Here is a 17,653-nt window from a genome sequence, read left to right on the forward strand (position 1 = left end):
ACCTCAATCCGAGCCCAAGCCGTACCCGACTCAGGTTCAACTTCCTCAACCCGAACCCGACTCAAACACAAGCCAACCCATGTTGAACCTGAGGGGTTCGACCGGAGCTTTATCCCTATGGGGGGCTTATTGTTGGACTTGGTCCTCGATTATTAGACGTGTATAGTAGTACAAGATTGAATTCACCCTGTCTCTCTCTCTCTCTCTCTCTCCACGGGGGAGAAAAAGAAGAGAGGTGAAGAGGACAAATGAAGAAAATGAAACACAAAAGTCAAAAACCTCGCTTTTTTACTACCTTTGAAAGTTAGAGGATTCCATATTAAAGTCGTCGAACCAACTTTTTTCAAACCCCAAATCCTCCTCATCCTCTACAACAAACCATAACCCCCTCTCTCTCCCTTTCTCTACTTTTGGTAATCTCTCCAATACCCATTGTTTTCTTTTCTTAGTTCTCCACGAAAATAACCTCATCAAGTTATCATTATTATTCTTTTAATACCCACCCACCTTGTTTTTGATTCGAGGGTTTTTGTTTTTTCATGAAAATCGATGATATTGATCTTTGTTTAGAGGTAGGGCAAGGATACATATGGGTTCTGCTTGTTTTTTGTTGTTTTGTTAGTTTTTGATCTGCAGTTTGTAGGTGTAGTTTCATTGCTTTGAATTTTGAATCTGTTAAATCCCATTTGATGGGTTTGATGAACGAAAGTCAAAATTGGGTAAACAGAGATTTGGGTTTTTTTTGGTTTTGATCTTTTGCTGCTTTTTTGATGTCCAATTGCTTATGATGGTGTTGTTTGATGCTGCAAACTGTGAATGTTTCAGGTTTCCTTTAGGCCCTGTTTGGATTGTAGGAGTTTTCTAGAAAAAGTTTGGAAAGGAAAATTTTTTCTAAAATTTCATACCTTTATTACATACTAAAAAATATAACTTGAACCAACCCTATTCAATTTTTACTTAGAGGGATCTTTCATTTATGATAATATCCTTCTAAATTATCCATAATCATGTCATTTCCCTATAAATTGTGGAAAGTAAAATTTTTCCCAAGAAAAAGATTCCATCTTAAATGTTTTCTTTCAATCCAAACATGGCATTAATGGGTTTGTTTATCAATTACAGAAAATTGATTACATTAGGCCTGTATCTAGTCTTTGATTCATGATCTTTTATCTAGATGTAGTCTTCTCGAGCTAATATCGAACTAACAATCTTGCAACTAATCATTGTTATGATTTCTTCTTCATTCTTTAACTCATGGATCAAACACCTCATCTTTTACATGATATTGGTAGTAGAGAGCAAAGTATTTTGGACTGACACTCAAATATTTGTGGTTTTTTGTGCTGTTTAGAGGTAGCTGGTTAAGGGAGTAATATGGCCAATGCAGCAATGTGTGTGGAAAGGGCAACCAGTGACATGCTGATTTCCCCAGACTGGGCAATCAATATTGAGATCTGCGACATTATTAACATGGATCCAGGGTATGATTCTTGTACTCAGTTTCTTCTTTTCGTGCATATTATTTAGTTGATGGATAGGACAACTTTTTTGTTTGTTTCGAGGTTCATCCTCAACTAGTGTTACATGAAGTGGAACCATTGCTTGCTCAAAAAAATGAAATATATTACCTGAATTACCTTTTGGATTGTTGTTATTTATGTTAGTGTTATACGCCCTCTTAAACCAAACATTTGAATATTCTCTTTTTAATTTATTTGAGATACTGTTTTATTGACATTATTATTTGCAAACATGATCCTTTATGCGCATTTGGGAATTTTGACATTAGGAAACATTGCAAAAATACCATCCCTATGATTAGAGAATTTATGATTGGAGATATGGTGTTTCAAATCTGACCACATCCATTTTCAACACCCATTCCCATCACCTTCCACACATGAAACCAAATTCCCATCTTCCTATAGTAGATGTAACCAAAACCCACATGTCGACTCCTTCAAAACTCCATTCCTTCGCCCTCATTCAAAATCACAAACCACCCTTTTTTCCTGGTTTGATTTTCCTCTTCCCTTCAACATTCTCTTTTGTTTCTTTGTCTCTCTAGTCTTGCTTGAATTCAACATGTTATGGTTAATAAACTTGGTTGCTACTTCAACAATTTGACACACCATGATGTTCATGCATACATGGGATAAACCTGATCAAATTGATGAGTTCAGTCCATTGTGGCTGTTATGGTTAATAAACTTGTGACCTTAAAACTTCAAAATTTAAGCACTCAAGACAAAAGACATCAAAATGGTGTTTAGATTTGAATGCCTCCAACGATATGACTAGAGTGCAGCAGTCTTTCTACATTTTAGAATACATTGGTATTTATCAAACTGTTATGGCTAATGGTAACGTACTACCTATGTCTGGACTTGTTACTGTTTCCCTTCCCATTCCTTACGGCCAATCCCTTCATTTGAAGGATGTTTTCTTTGCCCTCATCAATCTGCCTATGAAGAACTACACTTCTAGAGTGTAGGAGGGTTATAAGCACCAAATATTTTAGTTGAAGAAAAAATTTCTTTCACCATGACAGTTCTTATTTAATTTGAGAAAGATGCAATATAAATTGTAAAGCTTCCAGATAGGGCAAATCTTGCAATTTGACCAGGAAGGCAATGCTAGAGTTGACGTTTATCAAACTTTGTAGTTACTTATACCGAAGTTGTGACTTGGTGTTGTGGTGTAGTTTTTCGCTTTTTGGTATTCTATCTGTTTTCTAATGAATTGTTTTCACTAGCTAATGAGAAATATTGGTGAGATCTATGGATGGGATGAAACAAATGGTATCGATTTTCTACTTCAGTTATCAGCATTGGCCATTTAACTTGTAAACAAGGTTTTAAATTTCGGTTTCGGTCGGAACGGAAAGGGAGTGGAAATTTCAATGGAAATCTTATATAATCATGTAAACGTACGCAAATGATGAAACTTTGAGATGAAACTTTGGGAAATGCTAGAATAAGCACAAATACATACTTAGAAACCATCACATAAGCAAGAAAGCCATCCATATGGATTAATCACATCGAACACCTAATGACCTGCGTTGCTGCACATGTTTGGACAGTAAAATCAATAACAAAGCACAATGTAACGAAGTTTAAGTACAATGGTCAGTCTCCCCTCCAAGGATCCCAACTTTATGTCAATACAATGTAAATAGGTCTATATGATGTCAATCACAACGCCTTTCCATTTTTTATTGTTCCGACCATTTCGGTTGAATTTCGATAATTTCGCTCGAATTTTGGAAACTGCGGTCGAATTTCAAGGTTTTTAGTTGAATTTCAGGAATTTTGGTCGGAAATAATGACGTGGAAGGAATTCGTTGTGATTTCGTTTTGGTGGATGTGGAAACAAAAACATTTTGGTCATTTAGGGGAAATTTAAAACCATGCTTGTAAAATAGGCATTTTTTTGCAAGATTTTGAGAGGATAGCTTGGGATTTATTTATGATTTATCTTTGTTTATCAAACTTTGTGGTTACTTATAATGAAGTTGAGACATGGTGTCGTGCTAGCTGTGTAGTTTCTCTTTTTTGGGTATTCTATCTGTTTTCTAATGAAGTGTATTCACTTGCTAATGAGAAATATTGGCGAGATCTATGGGTGGGATGAAACAAGTGGTAGGGTTTTGTACTTTAGTTATCAGTGTATTGCTCAATTAACTTGTAAATAGGCATTTTTTCCGCAAAATTTTGAGAAAATAGCTAGAGTTTTATTTATGAATTTTCATCTCAAACAACTCTTATTCCATTACTTGTCATGCTTTAGCTTTTATAACAAATTGCCTAGATGTGTGCTTGGCATCATTTTTTACATGAATTTGCTTGAGTGCAGGCAAGCTAAGGATGCCATGAAGACACTTAAGAAGCGCTTAGGAAGTAAAAACCCTCAAATACAACTTCTGGCTCTCTTTGTGAGTATTTGTTACTTCATTCTGCTGCAATTGTAAATATGGTTTTTTTCATACTCGTTTATATTGGAAATTAAAAATGTTTCTAGGCTCTATGATACTATTTATATGTTAGACAGTCTTGATGTTGTACAGAGTAAATCTATTTTAGTAGGATGATGTGATTGTTTCTGATCTTTATTAATCCCTTCTTTTATGACCTTTGGAGAGGCTATCACCGCACATTATATATGTACACATGGAATACCATCAATTTGTTTCATGCATGTTCTTCTGCTACAAAATTGCTGAAAATTTTGGGCATGGGGGGATTAGTACTTCCCTTTTTGAAGTGCAGCATATCCTGTACACTTAAAGTGGTTGATGAATGCATATACAGGGAATATGTGTAAAGCACTTAATGTTGCTCCAAAGGGATTGGTGAATGCATATTCAGGGTACATGCGTAAAGCTTAAAATTAAGGACACATCTATTAAGTATGATGGGTAACCTACTAAATGATGCTTTTCAATAGTAAATCATCTGCATAACTGCATATCTTTTCTCCTTGGTAAGGTAAACTGGTAAAGAGACTTTTCTCTTGTCATGCCTTCAGTCTGGACTTTTACTTGCACGAAGTGTTGACAAATTCTGTTTTGTGAAGAGCAATACTCGATATGTTATCGTAAAGTTTTTGTTGGGAAAAAGTTCTTTATATATGCTAAGTTGTATAGGAAAGATATGTGAAAACCATTAAACAAAAAACATGAGGTCATTATTTGTCCTTAACTTACAAAATACAAGGAGGGAAATATGTTGGGATGAAATCTAGTATTCTTCTCAAGTATTGTATACATAAGGTGAGCTCACATGCAACTGCCATGGAGTTTTTTGAGAACTGTTTGAGACCCCTTTAAATGCAAGCAATATTACGAGTTCTCATGTTATAGATATTTGATGTTGGAAATGCTGATCCAGGTGTTAGAAACTCTCAGCAAAAATTGTGGGGATCCCGTGCATCTGCAAATTATTGAACGAGATATTTTACATGAAATGGTGAAAATAGTGAAGAAGAAGGTTATCTAGTTTCTCCTTGTCTTTGTTAATATTTATGTTCTATCATCTATGTAATATCTATCTGGTTTTGTTTACCTGATCTCATTTTTTCTCTACTGATCTCTTCAAATTTGCTCTCTTCAGCCAAACTTAAATGTAAGGGAAAAAATATTGATTCTGTTAGATACATGGCAAGATGCTTTTGGGGGACCTGGAGGGAAGTATCCCCAGTACTATGCTGCATATCATGAACTTAAGGTGCTTAATTGAACTTTTATTTGTTCCCAGTACTGAAATATTTTTCTTTTAGAGCTGTAAGTTTTTTTATATATTCTACTTGGTACCTTCAATACTCCTTGCTGAGCTTAATTATTCATTAGGCACTGTATTGGTGGTATCGTATATTTAGGAAGGAATTTGGCTTCCTATTGAATTTTTTTTGGACATATTGCTTTTAAATTTTTTATAATTTAGTGCTGATCTCTCTTCATATATGTTTATGTACAATCAGGTTAAAGTATGATTTACATACACATATTTTTAGCTCATTGTTCTATATATTTCATTATCTCTGTGTATTTTAGTCTACACTGGTTGAAATTAATTTTCACTTCTAGCTCCTTTCTATGTTTACTAGGCTTAGATAGAGTCATTGCGAACCCCTCACATGGAGGTTCCTTGTCATTGATTGATTGATGAAAGGTAGCTTTAGCTTGCCATTGATTGACGGTAAAGGTATCATGAGAGCTGATCCACTTTGTTCTATCTCATTTTTCGCTTCTATCATGTTTTTCTCTTTGCCTCTAATGACTAATCGATCTGCTTTAATTCCAAAACTGATATAGGGATAAACTTTCAGAAAATTAAAGAATATTGCAGGTAATTTTAACAGCAATAAAACCCTAAATCTCCAATTGAATAGAAACATATCTTTCTCTAGATTTCCAGCACAAATCAAGAAATTATTTAATCATACAATCAACATTTCCAAATTTCAGTGATCATACCAGACAATGAAAAAAAATCCCTCCTATGCGGTTTGAGACATATGTAATTGGTAAACTGAGATTACAATATTGTTCGAAAGAGTTCTAGAACAATATCAAACCATTTATTAAGCCTATCTTGTTACTACAGAATATAGAGAAAATCAAGAATTTTGTTCTTATCTGTGGTAGTATGGATCTGTGATGCAATAGTTTGGTATAGTCACCAAGCTTCTAATAATATGATCCCCCTCCCAGATTTGATCTCCCAGATCTTCTGTATTGAATTACCAACTAATAATATGCTTTTATGAGGATTTAATATTCTTTCTCTAATCTTTTCTGAGATATGCATCTAGTACCTTTTATCTCAGAATCTTGTTGGGTTTTTTCATTTTTTGTTTATTTCCAGTGATATTATGTCGAAACATTCCATTCAATCAAATCTAATTATGCATTGCTATTTTAATGCTAATAATTTTTTTGATAGGTTTTAATGGTGATAAATTGATTTTTTTTTTCTAGATCCTCAAAATCTAACTTCACTGGGATCTGTTCTCATTGATAATTTGACAGTCCGCTGGAGTAGATTTCCCACCCCGGACGGAGAACGCTGCACCATTGTTTACTCCCCCCCAAACCCATGCTCTAGTACCCCACCCTGATCCGTCACTATATGATGGTGCTTCTGTTGAAGCCTCGCTTCAGTCCGACGCTTCTGCTCTTAGGTATTTTTGCATAATTTGCTTTATCCAATTCTATTAATTTCACATCCTGCATAACATTGTCTCTATACTTCACATTTTTCCTTGCTGTTTTCAATCTTAATTTCAAATTTCGGTAGTATGTTATTGTCTGTTGAATCTAGTACTATTTCACAAATATCATTCTGGAGAATTTCCCGGCAAGGGAAAATCTTTGGATATATTATTATTTTTTATATATTTTTTAGGTTTATATCGGGAAAAAACAATAAAATAAAATTATTTAAAAATATATAAATTAAGAAGAATAAAAAATAAAAAATATCGTAAAATATCGTAAAATATCATAAAATTATTGTGATATTATCGCAATAAATGAAAATATCGCTATATTTTTTAAATTCTCGAGATTATATTGGGATTTTGTCGTTTTATCAAAATATCGCAATAAAATTGCTATATTTTGAAAATATCGGAGATATTTGTGACATAGATCTAGTATGATGCAATTTTTTTATATGGAATCGGTTGCAGAACAAGATGATTCATTTTTGGATTGCATTGTTTTCCGCTTCTCTTTCTCTCACGATTTCTGCATTTTCCATTATTTGTTTTGCTGTGATAGCATCTGTTTTTTTTTTTTTATAATTTTCAGTGACTGATGATCAAAGCAATCTATTACTTTTGGTCTTGACTGAGTAAAATATCTGGCAGATAGACTCAATACCAATGAGACATGTTTTAGTTGGGGGGAGGACAATTTTCGGCTGGCTTTTAATCTGGTCTTCTTTTTTACTTTCCTACAATTAACTGTCCTGAATACGTGCATTGAAATTTTGCCCCCCATCCGATAGTACTTTAACCAAAGCAAAGTTGGACGGAGTCTCCAATTATTTCTTGATTGATGATTTGCCTTTTTTTGAGGCCAGATCATGAAGAGATTCATTTGAAGTAGGTATTTTCAGTTCACCATCAGTTATTGGGATCTGTTCAGATTTCAGAGAGGATTTAGATAACGGTCATCTATATGACTTGAATTATCTTTGTATTTTTTCGATGTCTAATTTCACGTGTTAAAAAAACAGAACGAAATTGGATGAACTATGAACTTTGACTATTTATCTTCCTAGTCTATCTTATTTTGCTTTGTTGCAATTCATCAGGCCTTAATGGATAAGATAGATTGGAAAGGACAACTTCTCTTGAATGTTTTTTTTTTTCTTTTCAATCTTGTAAAGAAATTACAAAGAGTTTGACAAGGTTTCTTATTCTCGCTTGAATAATTTGGTGGAAACGGATTAATGAAAATCTATGGAAGCGACTCTGAGTCACTTCGCAGAATCTCATCTTTCAATCGCACAAAAAAAGGGTGGCCTTACCCCTGCTTTTCAGAGAGGCTGTTTCCGTGACTCGAACCCGTGACCACCAAGTCACAATGGAGCAACCTTACCGTTGCACCAAGGGTCGCCCTCTTTGCGGGTCAGGGATGCCAAACAAGATTTTCGGGATTCTTAGTGCTTTTCATTCTCTGCACCTAAAAAATTGCTGGAATCCCTTACTATAATAGTTGCTGAACACGATCTTAAAAACTTACTGTCCATTTTTCAATCTCATTTTTACAGTCATTTTGGGTCCTTGTTAGTGCCATAGTATAAATTGTCTACAACCTAGATTCAGTTGGTGGTAGGTGTATTGTTCTCAAGGCGATGGATGTGTAAGTGACTATTCGAATATGACAGTAGTGGCTAGTTTTAAAGCACTTCCCTTGTATGTTGCTTTCATCCATTTTTTTTTGAATGTTAGCTTTAATCCATTTTTATTCTAATAGGGCATTTAACTTTAACTTTATGGAAATAATCATGATTATGTTTTGATCATCTAGCTAATGTTGTTTGCAATTCAGCTTGGCAGAGATTCAAAATGCTCGAGGAATCGTGGATGTGTTGACGGAAATGCTTAGTGCCTTCTATCCTCGAAATTCCAAGGTATTTTCATCATCTCTTTGACTTCTTTGAAGCAATATAAAAATTGTAGCCAGTGTGGATTTCGAGCGAGAGTTGCGCATTCATTAGTCATTAGATGTACAGCTATATTATTTAGTGGCATAATTGTGCGCTAATTATAAATGGAGGTTGAATTAAGTTTAGGTAAATTGATTTTGAGATCATGTTTTGGTTGTGTTGGGCACCTGGTATTCTAGGAGGGTTTTGCTGAGGATAACTTCAATAATTTATAGGTGGACCGAACTAGTAGTTTGACATTCACTGTTAAGGTGTTGAGAAAAAAAAATATTTTCTTGGTTTGTAAAGAATTCTATGTGCTACACTGTAGTTACAAAAGAAAGCACATGGGAGTGCTAAATGGTAATAGAAGCTTATTTGATGGCATTTTGGGCTTTGTTAGTGGTACACTGGTACCATAGTTCGATGTCCAAATGTGTATAATATAATAAGGGCCTGTTTTGTCATGGAATATAGGCAATTAGATTTATTGAATGTCATGGGTTTGTGGCTCTTTCTCTTCAGGGAGCATATGTAACAATAAAATGGAATCTATTCTCTGTAGGTTGGACTTGATCCTTGTTTATAAAGAGTGTAGTACTTGTTCTCTCCGTCAATACAACTACCTTGACAATGTTGACTCTTACCCACTGTTGTCACTTTTGCATTGTTTGAATCCTCCTCGAATCAAGCGTGTGCTCAGACTCCCTTTTACCATGGCTGAGTTCTTGTTCGGATCTCTCATTCGATACAAAGTCATTCGAAATTCTGTTGGCATGTCCGAGTAAATGAAAAATTGACCACTTTAATCATTGACTCTCCCAAGTCGGCTCCCTTTTAGATTAGCGAAGTTCTCATCTTGTTTTTAAATTTTCACTGAAACTGAGTGGTACCATAGTTCGATGTCCAAATGTGTATCATATAATAAGGGCGGTTTTTGTCATGGAATATAGGCAATTAGATTTATTGAATGTCATGGGTTTGTGGCTATTTTTCTTCAAAGGGGCATATGTAACAATAAAATGGAATCTATTATCTGTACGTTGGACTTGATCCTTGTTTATGGAGAGTGTAGTACTTGTTCTCTCTGTCAATGCAACTACCTTGACAATGTTGACTCTTACCCACGCATTGTTTAAAGCCTCCTCGAATCAGGCGTGCGCTCAGGCTCCCTTTTACCATGGCCGAGTTCTCGTTCGTATCTCTCATTCGATACAAAGTCATTCAAAATTCCATTGGCATGTCCAAGTAAATGAAAAATTGACCAATTTAATCATTGACTCGCCCAAATCGGCTCCCTTTTAGATTAGCCAAGTTCTCATCTTGTTTTTAAATTTCCACTGAAACCGACACGAAATGACCGAATGTTTTTTGTTTCCATGCCCACCGAAACCAAAACTGAAACGACCGAAATACATAAACCAAAATATTATTGGTAATAGTGGTATACTATATCAGTACGTATTGCATAATTATATTTATGACTTGTATGTGAAATGTGGTGCATGTATTATGTATTAAAATTTATATGATTTTTACACGAAATTTGGCATGTGCTAAATTATCTAACATACGCAACAATGCATGTCACTAGGTGTTCGATGTTCTTAATCCATTATGAATGGTTGTCTAGCTTATTTGATGGTATCTAAGTGTGTATTTATATTTATTCTAGCATTTCCTAAAATTTCTTCTTAAATCCTATCATTTGCAAATATTTCCATATATTTCTCTGATTTTATAGGATTTCCACCAAAATTTCCAACCTAAACCGAAACAATTCTGTTTCCCTAGTGATCGTAATCGAAACCGAAATTTCAAACCTTGGTTCTCATCCTAGCTAATGTTTTGAAAGATTGCGTTTTTGTCACTGAAGGTTTGGTCCCGTTTAGATTTCAAAATATGCAATTATTACATTTGAATTACAGGAGTTTGTGGATGGGAGTGTAATGAATGAGCTTGAAATAGAGTGAAGAAGGTTAGAGAGAAGAGATGGAGACCTTTCGTCTGTAGGAGTCTCTAATTAATTCCTTCATTAACATCATAAACTGTGTATACCAAAATACCCTTTTTGAGCACCTTTAGCACTTCCCTCATGCTGAACTGTTTTTTGAAACATGTTCAGCTTGTTAACATAGCTTGGACGAACTTCACCTTACTCAACCTTTCCTTGAAGAGTAGGTCAATATGCCTTATCCTTGCATGAAAAATAAGATCTTGGGTAAACTTGATCGTAGTTTGGTTATCACAATAAATAATGTATGAGTTTGATCTTAAATGTAACTTATACATGAGATAACTCAGCCAGGTAAGCTTTGTTGTGGTTGACCCCACGGATCTGTATTCTGCCTATGCAAGATGTCCTCTAGTTTTAGAACTCCCCCGCGTCCCCGTCGACTCCACTGAGTCGACTCCCTTTTACCCTGGCCGCATTACGCGCTGCCCCACATCCGCATCGCCTTGCATCCGCATTCCGTGTTTTGCCCTACAGTGTCAATAAAAACTTCCTTGACTCTCCCAAATTATGACAACGTCAACCGAGTACTCGGCCGTATTAACCAAGTACTCGGCCGTGTTGTGCCAAGTCCACTCTGATTTTTCTTCGGCCACGTTCCACGCCGCATTTGTGTTTTTGAACACTGTTCCGAATTAAAAGCTGGTGCTAGTGTGTGTGAAAGCTCTTCGAACATCATTTAAAAGCTCACCTAAGTGATTTCGTATCAGACGGTCAATATATAACTAATATGAGAAGAAATTTAAGTTCAGATTGTGCTAGAAGACTCCCGGGTTGGATTTACTCTTCTCACATGTTGGTAAGGATGTTCAAACATGCATGCGTACTAGGAAAGGCTATTGCTTGATGAAGCTAATATTGCTTGAACTTTGCAGCATAGTTTGCTACCAACTTACTAGATGTTCTCTACATTGTTTCTGGTCATAAGTGTGAGTAGAAAATTCAGCATTTTTTTCAATAAATATCTTATGTTTGAAGATACTGTATTCATCTCTCTAAGTTGAGCCTATTATATGTGCCCCCGACTTATATAATATTTAATTGGAACATAGGTTAGACGTGATATGAAGCTAAAATGTTTGCCCAGAGGCTAATCACACTCTAAGAGTCTAAGTCACAAATATCATTCTCGGGAATTTCTCGGCAAGGGAAAATCTTGGGGATATATTATTTTTTTTTCTGGATTTATAGCGGGAAAAACAATTAAATTAAATTATTTAAAAATATATAATTTAAAAATATGAAATAAAAATATCGCAGCATTATCGTGATCTTTTCATGATAATTGATGAAAATGAAGATATGGCTATATTTTTAAATCTCAGGATTATTTTGGGTGAAAATGGCGCGATAAAAGCACTATATTTTATCGCAGTATGTATTGAATAGAATTGACAAATTACATACTCTGATTGTAGGTTCTATTGCAGTATCAGGAGAGAGTGCTTCTATTGCTCTAATTTGTCTGATTGGTTTCATTGGGGGAGTAGGAGTTTGGAAGGGATGAGTTCGAAGGGGATAAATGCATCTATCTCCTCAGTCTCGCAAGTCCATACTTTTAAGGATTTAGGCTGTTGGCCAGTTTCTGAGTGGTGGCATAATCTCGCATAGGTGGTACATAATTGGGGGTTGGAAGATGTTGTAAAGAATACAGTTTTTAGGAAATACAGGGATGAAAACAAACTGATATCAATGTTCTGTTGATCTTTTGGACTGGTGTCGGCATGTCGGCCCAATCTACCTTAATATTCTGTATTGCAGGAAGGGACTACTGGTCCCGATTGCCATCTTAATATTAATGAATTATGTCAATTTTCAAAAAAACAAAATCACTATATTTTGAAAATGTCGGGGATATTTGTGACAAAGATCACACTAGGCGACTGTATTCTTATACTTTGGTGCATTTCTTGGGTGATGATAATAGCAATAAAGCTTAAATAAATTCATATCTGCGCTATGTGTGTGTGTGTATGTGTGTGTCTCAAATTTCCATTTGCTAACTTCTCTTGATTATGCTCTCATTGGCAGGAGGACTTAAAGCAAGAAGTATTCGTTGACCTTGTTGACCAGTGTCATACACACCAAAAGCGTGTTATGCTCCTTGTGAACAATACAGGGTATGGATATTATCCAAATCTTTTATAGATTCCTATCATTTAAAATTGTTTAACCATGACGGTGTTAGTTGATTATGATACAGAGATGAGGAACTTCTACATCAGGGTCTGATACTGAATGACGACTTGCAGCGTGTTGTTTGCCAATATGATAACATGTTAAAAGGAACTTCCACCATAGGAGTAGTAGGAGCAACAGAGAAATCAGATGCACCTCTTGTTAATGTCAACCATGAAGATGATGAGTCAGATGATGATTTTTCCCAGTTGGCTCATAGGTAACATAGTTCTGAACTTCCTCCTTTTCTTAACATCAAAGGGCTGTTTGGATACGTGGATTTTAGAATTCAGGTTTTAGTTTGAAAGCGGTGTAGAATTCTGGATTTTACAATCCATTATGCTGGATTTTAAGTAAGAAATCCAGGTTTTAGAAATCTCTCCCCTCACCCTGAGATTTCTAAAACCTGGAAACACGGGATGATCTACTATCTCGCTCGACTGAAAGAAGGGCAAGAAATAAGAAAACAATGGACGGTCTCCTTCTCTCATCTCCCATCCAAGATTTAGAGGAAATCCAAGATTCTAAAATCCGCGTATCCTAACGGCCCCCAATGTCTAGTAGATTAGCCTGTTATGAATATCACCTGTGCTTCTCTCCAAATCCTTTTTTTAATACCCTGGAACAAATTATGTAATGTGCAATGAATAGCAGGCCATTTTTGTAGTTGTTATTTTGATGCTTAAGGCATTTCAGCTCACGATTTTTCACTTCTATTTCTTAGCTTGTCATCCGGCTTGTTCATCAAGGAATGACTAAGAGGCTTTGTTAATAATAAAAAGAAAAGTGAAGGGTGTGTCATGTAACACTCATGCTTCACAAAAAAAAAGGGCGGCCCAGTGCACGACGCTCCCGCCATTGCGGGATATGGGGAAGGGCTAGATGTGCGCAGCCTTGTACCAGCCAACAACGGGGGACACCGTCATCTGAAGAGACAAGGTCGACAGCGGACATGACATCGCCTGAAGAGATAACCAACCGATGACATGGGACACAGTCGTCTGGAGACAAGGCCGACGACAACTCATCGCCTGAAGAGATAACCAACCAATGACGGGGGACACTGTCGTCTGGAGACAAGGCTGAGAGCCACGATAATGACCGAGCATATAACCTGACAATGAGAAGTGGATTGCAACGCAAACCACGATGAATGTGTAATACTACGCAAGGGAACTACGCGAACGTGCAGAAGAAGAATCAACAAGCAGAAGGAACAACGAACAATACGAAGAACTAACAATGCGAAGAAGCAACTCACAACACTGAGGACTGACAATGGGAAGAAGAGGCCAAACAACCAGAATGGTGAACAACATCAACTAGACAAGAAAAGGGAACCACGACGAATGGTGATACATCAACAAGACAAGAAAATGGAACAGCTAATAACACTCCCCCTCGGGCGAGACTACATTAGCCCGGAGACAACAACAGGACAAGACAAAGAACTTGGGATTATTTCAGGATTTTGTTGTTTTATCAAAATGTTGCGATAAAAACGTGATATTTTGAAAATATTGGAGATATTTGTGACGTAGACAAAGAACTCAAGGAGACAGAGCATATGAAAGCGTTATCAGAACCGGCAGGCTCCCAGTAATCTGCAGCAACATAATATCTTCTAGTATGCATTAAGCTATTTCCATTGATCCCTAAGGCTGTAAGAGATACATATCTTTGCCTTGCACAGACTCTGCTGGCAGGAAGAATCTGCAGGCAAAGGATAATGGAATTCTCATCGACTTCCAATAGTTTACAATGCGTCTCATAGAAATAGGCCAAACATTTCACAGCTCTGCTTCATTGGTTTAAGCTTCTACTAACACATGTCGATTGCAGCCGACATTTGTCGACTTCTGTGGGGGCCAAATTCCCATTTGTTTCCTTGCATGCACCCACAGAACCAAGAAACCCCACATATCCATAAATATTGTTGTTCAGTCCAATAATAAGATGAGTATGCTGAAAAATAAAAGAAGTGACTTTCAAAATACGTGAAATATCTATATTTAGAATGAATGTTAATGTTGCAGACATGGGCAACAATGCATGCCACTAGGTGGTAAATCTTGTTAAACCATTATGGATTGGTTATCTTGCTTGTGTAATAGTTTTAGATGTGCATTTGTGTTTTCATTTCCTAAAGTTTCATCTTGAATTTTCATAGTTTGCACGGGCTTCCATAAATTTTCATAATTTTACCAGAGATTTCCATGCACTTGCAAATATTTGTACGGAGTAATTTCACTTCTGTTGGGACCGAAGTCCGAACCAAAACCAATGGTTGCCAATTTACTACACCACACATAGGTCCTCCTCTGGTCCTGATTTGCATAATGTTATCATCAAATTTTTCTTGGTGTCTTTTTCTTAGCAAACTTAGCTGTTCTTCTTGAGCCTTTCTTCCACGCTGATTTAGTTTATCTACTATCCTTTGATTTGATGATATTACAGGTCATCAAGAGACAATGTGCAAGGGCAGGGTAGGAAGCCTACTAGCACCAAGAACGAACAGGTGTATTCTACTCCATTCCTGCCTCCACCACCATCATCAAAGAAGACTAATGCAGATTCTGTTACATATGATTATCTAAGTGGTGATGACATCTACAGATCCGAAGGACCCTTGGAACTATTAAACCCGACGTCCATTGCAGTTCCACTTCATACCAATTCTCACGTCAGCCCACCATCAACGCCTAAATTAACCCTGTCTTCCCCTCCTCGTGTAATAGATTCAATTTCATCTCCAGGATTCACTAAGCTGCCCAATCATATTGAACCTTCGCAAACAGCAAAATCCTTCGAGGAACGTCCACTGGCTCCATGGGAGGTCCAGCCTTCTGGTTTCCTACCACCGCCGCCATCAAAATACAATCAAAGACAACAGTTTTTCGAGCAACAGAACCAATCTTTATCAAGCGGTACTTCCCCTGCTAGTGGGTCAGGGAGCTCATATGATGGATTAGTAGGACGGACCCAGAACCTCTCTCTCGATCCTTCTGACTTGCGGGATTCATCACCCTCAACCAAACAAACCAAACCCGAGGACAACCTCTTCAAAGATCTGGTTGATTTTGCAAAGGCCAAATCATCGCCTTCGTCTAAACTCGGTAGTCAGAGGACACGCTGAGCTTAGTATGGACTATTAATTACCTTGCTGGAACAATGGACTTGAATATACTTGAATAAATGGGACTTCTGGTAGGCTCTTCATGTTCTACAAGTTGGGTTTAAGTTTGAAGGACGTGGGCTGCTTTCCACCATTTGGCAGTGTTTCCTGAGAGAGGCAGCCTTCATTTGATATTCATATCCATGTCTATGTATTCTGGTGTTGTTGGGGTTCTGGTTATGTGGCTAATGAATTTAGAAAACTATCAGATTGCACTTATATTCATGTCTAGGTATGCTAGTGTTGTTTTGGTGGTGGTTACATGGTTCATTAGTTTAGAAAATTATCAGATTGCACTTCATGCTAGGGACCATAGCAGAAAGGCATTATGCGGCCAGCTGTTGCAGGTGAGAGCAGCCACCTCGGATGAATTAAATGAATGAGACAATCTGTTGAAATGCGAGCCTGTGTGGCTACTCTCATGCAACAGCTGGCCGCGGAATGCCTTTCTGCAATGGTCCATAGCAAATCCTTTTTTTTTAAAAACATGTTTTGCCGTTTAATAGTAGAGCTGTCAAAGGACCCACGGATCGGATCCACCTATGTCTTTGTCCCTTATTGGTAGGATTAAGAGTGCTCTTCGGATCCTACTTCCCATGTCTCGGTCATGATCCATTTCAAATCGGACTATCCATTGAAAAGCTCTAGTAGGTCCTTACATCGTACAAGGTTAAAATTCTTTGAAAAGGGCAAGTGCGGTGCAGTGGGCAGAGAAGGGAGTGAAATGAGGATTGAGAGAGATTATTAACAAAATACTGAATAAAAATTGTTCGAAAATATCCAGACAACTTATTTTTTAACTAAAATACCCTTGAAATAATACTTAAAAGTTATATCGGGTCGGGTTGGCCCAGGGCAAAATCAGAAAAATAAAATAAAATACCAAAGATGGATATTGGGTTTGAGGGTCAGATTGGGTTTGGGTCTCAATAAATTAAATTAGGGAGACGATGTCGGGTTGCCCAAGGACTCAACCCTAGCCCAACTCACAATTTAATAGGGTTGGCTTTTCCCAATCCAACTTGATGGAAGGCCAACCCAACCTGAGCAGAAAATGGGTTAAACCCTTAAACCGTAGGGTACGGGTTGGGCTCGACCCAAGTTGTCGCCCTAAAAAAGGAGATGATATTTTCACCCTCCCTGCATTACGCGCACACTCCCCTGATAATAAGATTTGACATAAAAAAGAGTTCAAAGTTGCCCACTTTTCACGACAAATCACTTTATAAGAAGCATGCGCATAATGCTGGGGGGAGAGGGGGGATTGAAAATGTATCTTCCTAAAATTTGGATACGACAGAAAAGAGGAAAGCAGTGCAAACAATTGAGAAGAAAAGGAAAAACTCTCATCTTAAAAGAACTAGATCTATATCTCCTGGCACTTGTTTTGAGTGTATTTAAATAAAGGGGAAACTTTAACTATTAGTATCTGACATATCAATAATAAAACTTGGTAGTTTTCATGGTCCCAGAGACAATTCAACTGAAATGCAATAGCTTTTTCACAATTCCTCCTTTCATCCATAAACTTCTGAATATTTTTTCCAAAAAAAAAGTGCATTCCTCATTTGAAAATGTTTCCCTTATAGGCCAAGAGAAAGCTCTAATAACTTCATAGGGCCC

General features: G+C 36.8%; 1 protein-coding gene across 1 annotated transcript; it reads left to right on the forward strand.

Annotated features, from left to right (window-relative positions):
- Positions 1-205: 205 nt before the first annotated feature.
- Positions 206-16,289, forward strand: LOC143848163 (TOM1-like protein 3). The gene is made up of 10 exons (XM_077357024.1): positions 206-413; positions 1,355-1,484; positions 3,862-3,940; positions 4,896-4,994; positions 5,118-5,231; positions 6,536-6,687; positions 8,567-8,648; positions 12,709-12,797; positions 12,881-13,075; positions 15,313-16,289. The coding sequence occupies exons 2-10, from the start codon at positions 1,378-1,380 to the stop codon at positions 15,989-15,991; spliced, it is 1,596 nt and encodes a 531-aa protein (XP_077213139.1). The 5' UTR covers positions 206-413; positions 1,355-1,377; the 3' UTR covers positions 15,992-16,289.
- The last annotated feature ends 1,364 nt before the right edge of the window (positions 16,290-17,653 follow it).

This window comes from Tasmannia lanceolata, unplaced genomic scaffold (assembly GCF_043159265.1).
Source record: "Tasmannia lanceolata isolate RefF3 unplaced genomic scaffold, GAP_Taslan_0.1 ptg000016l, whole genome shotgun sequence".
Taxonomy (NCBI): Eukaryota; Viridiplantae; Streptophyta; class Magnoliopsida; order Canellales; family Winteraceae; genus Tasmannia; species Tasmannia lanceolata.

Coding starts and splice junctions, on each gene's coding strand:
- LOC143848163 (XM_077357024.1), top strand. CDS start 1,378: ATGGCCAATGCAGCAATGTGTGTGGAAAGGGCAACCAGTGACATGCTG. Junction 4,995..5,117: donor TGAAAATAGTGAAGAAGAAG/GTTATCTAGTTT, acceptor TGCTCTCTTCAG/CCAAACTTAAATGTAAGGGA. Junction 8,649..12,708: donor TCTATCCTCGAAATTCCAAG/GTATTTTCATCA, acceptor TCTCATTGGCAG/GAGGACTTAAAGCAAGAAGT.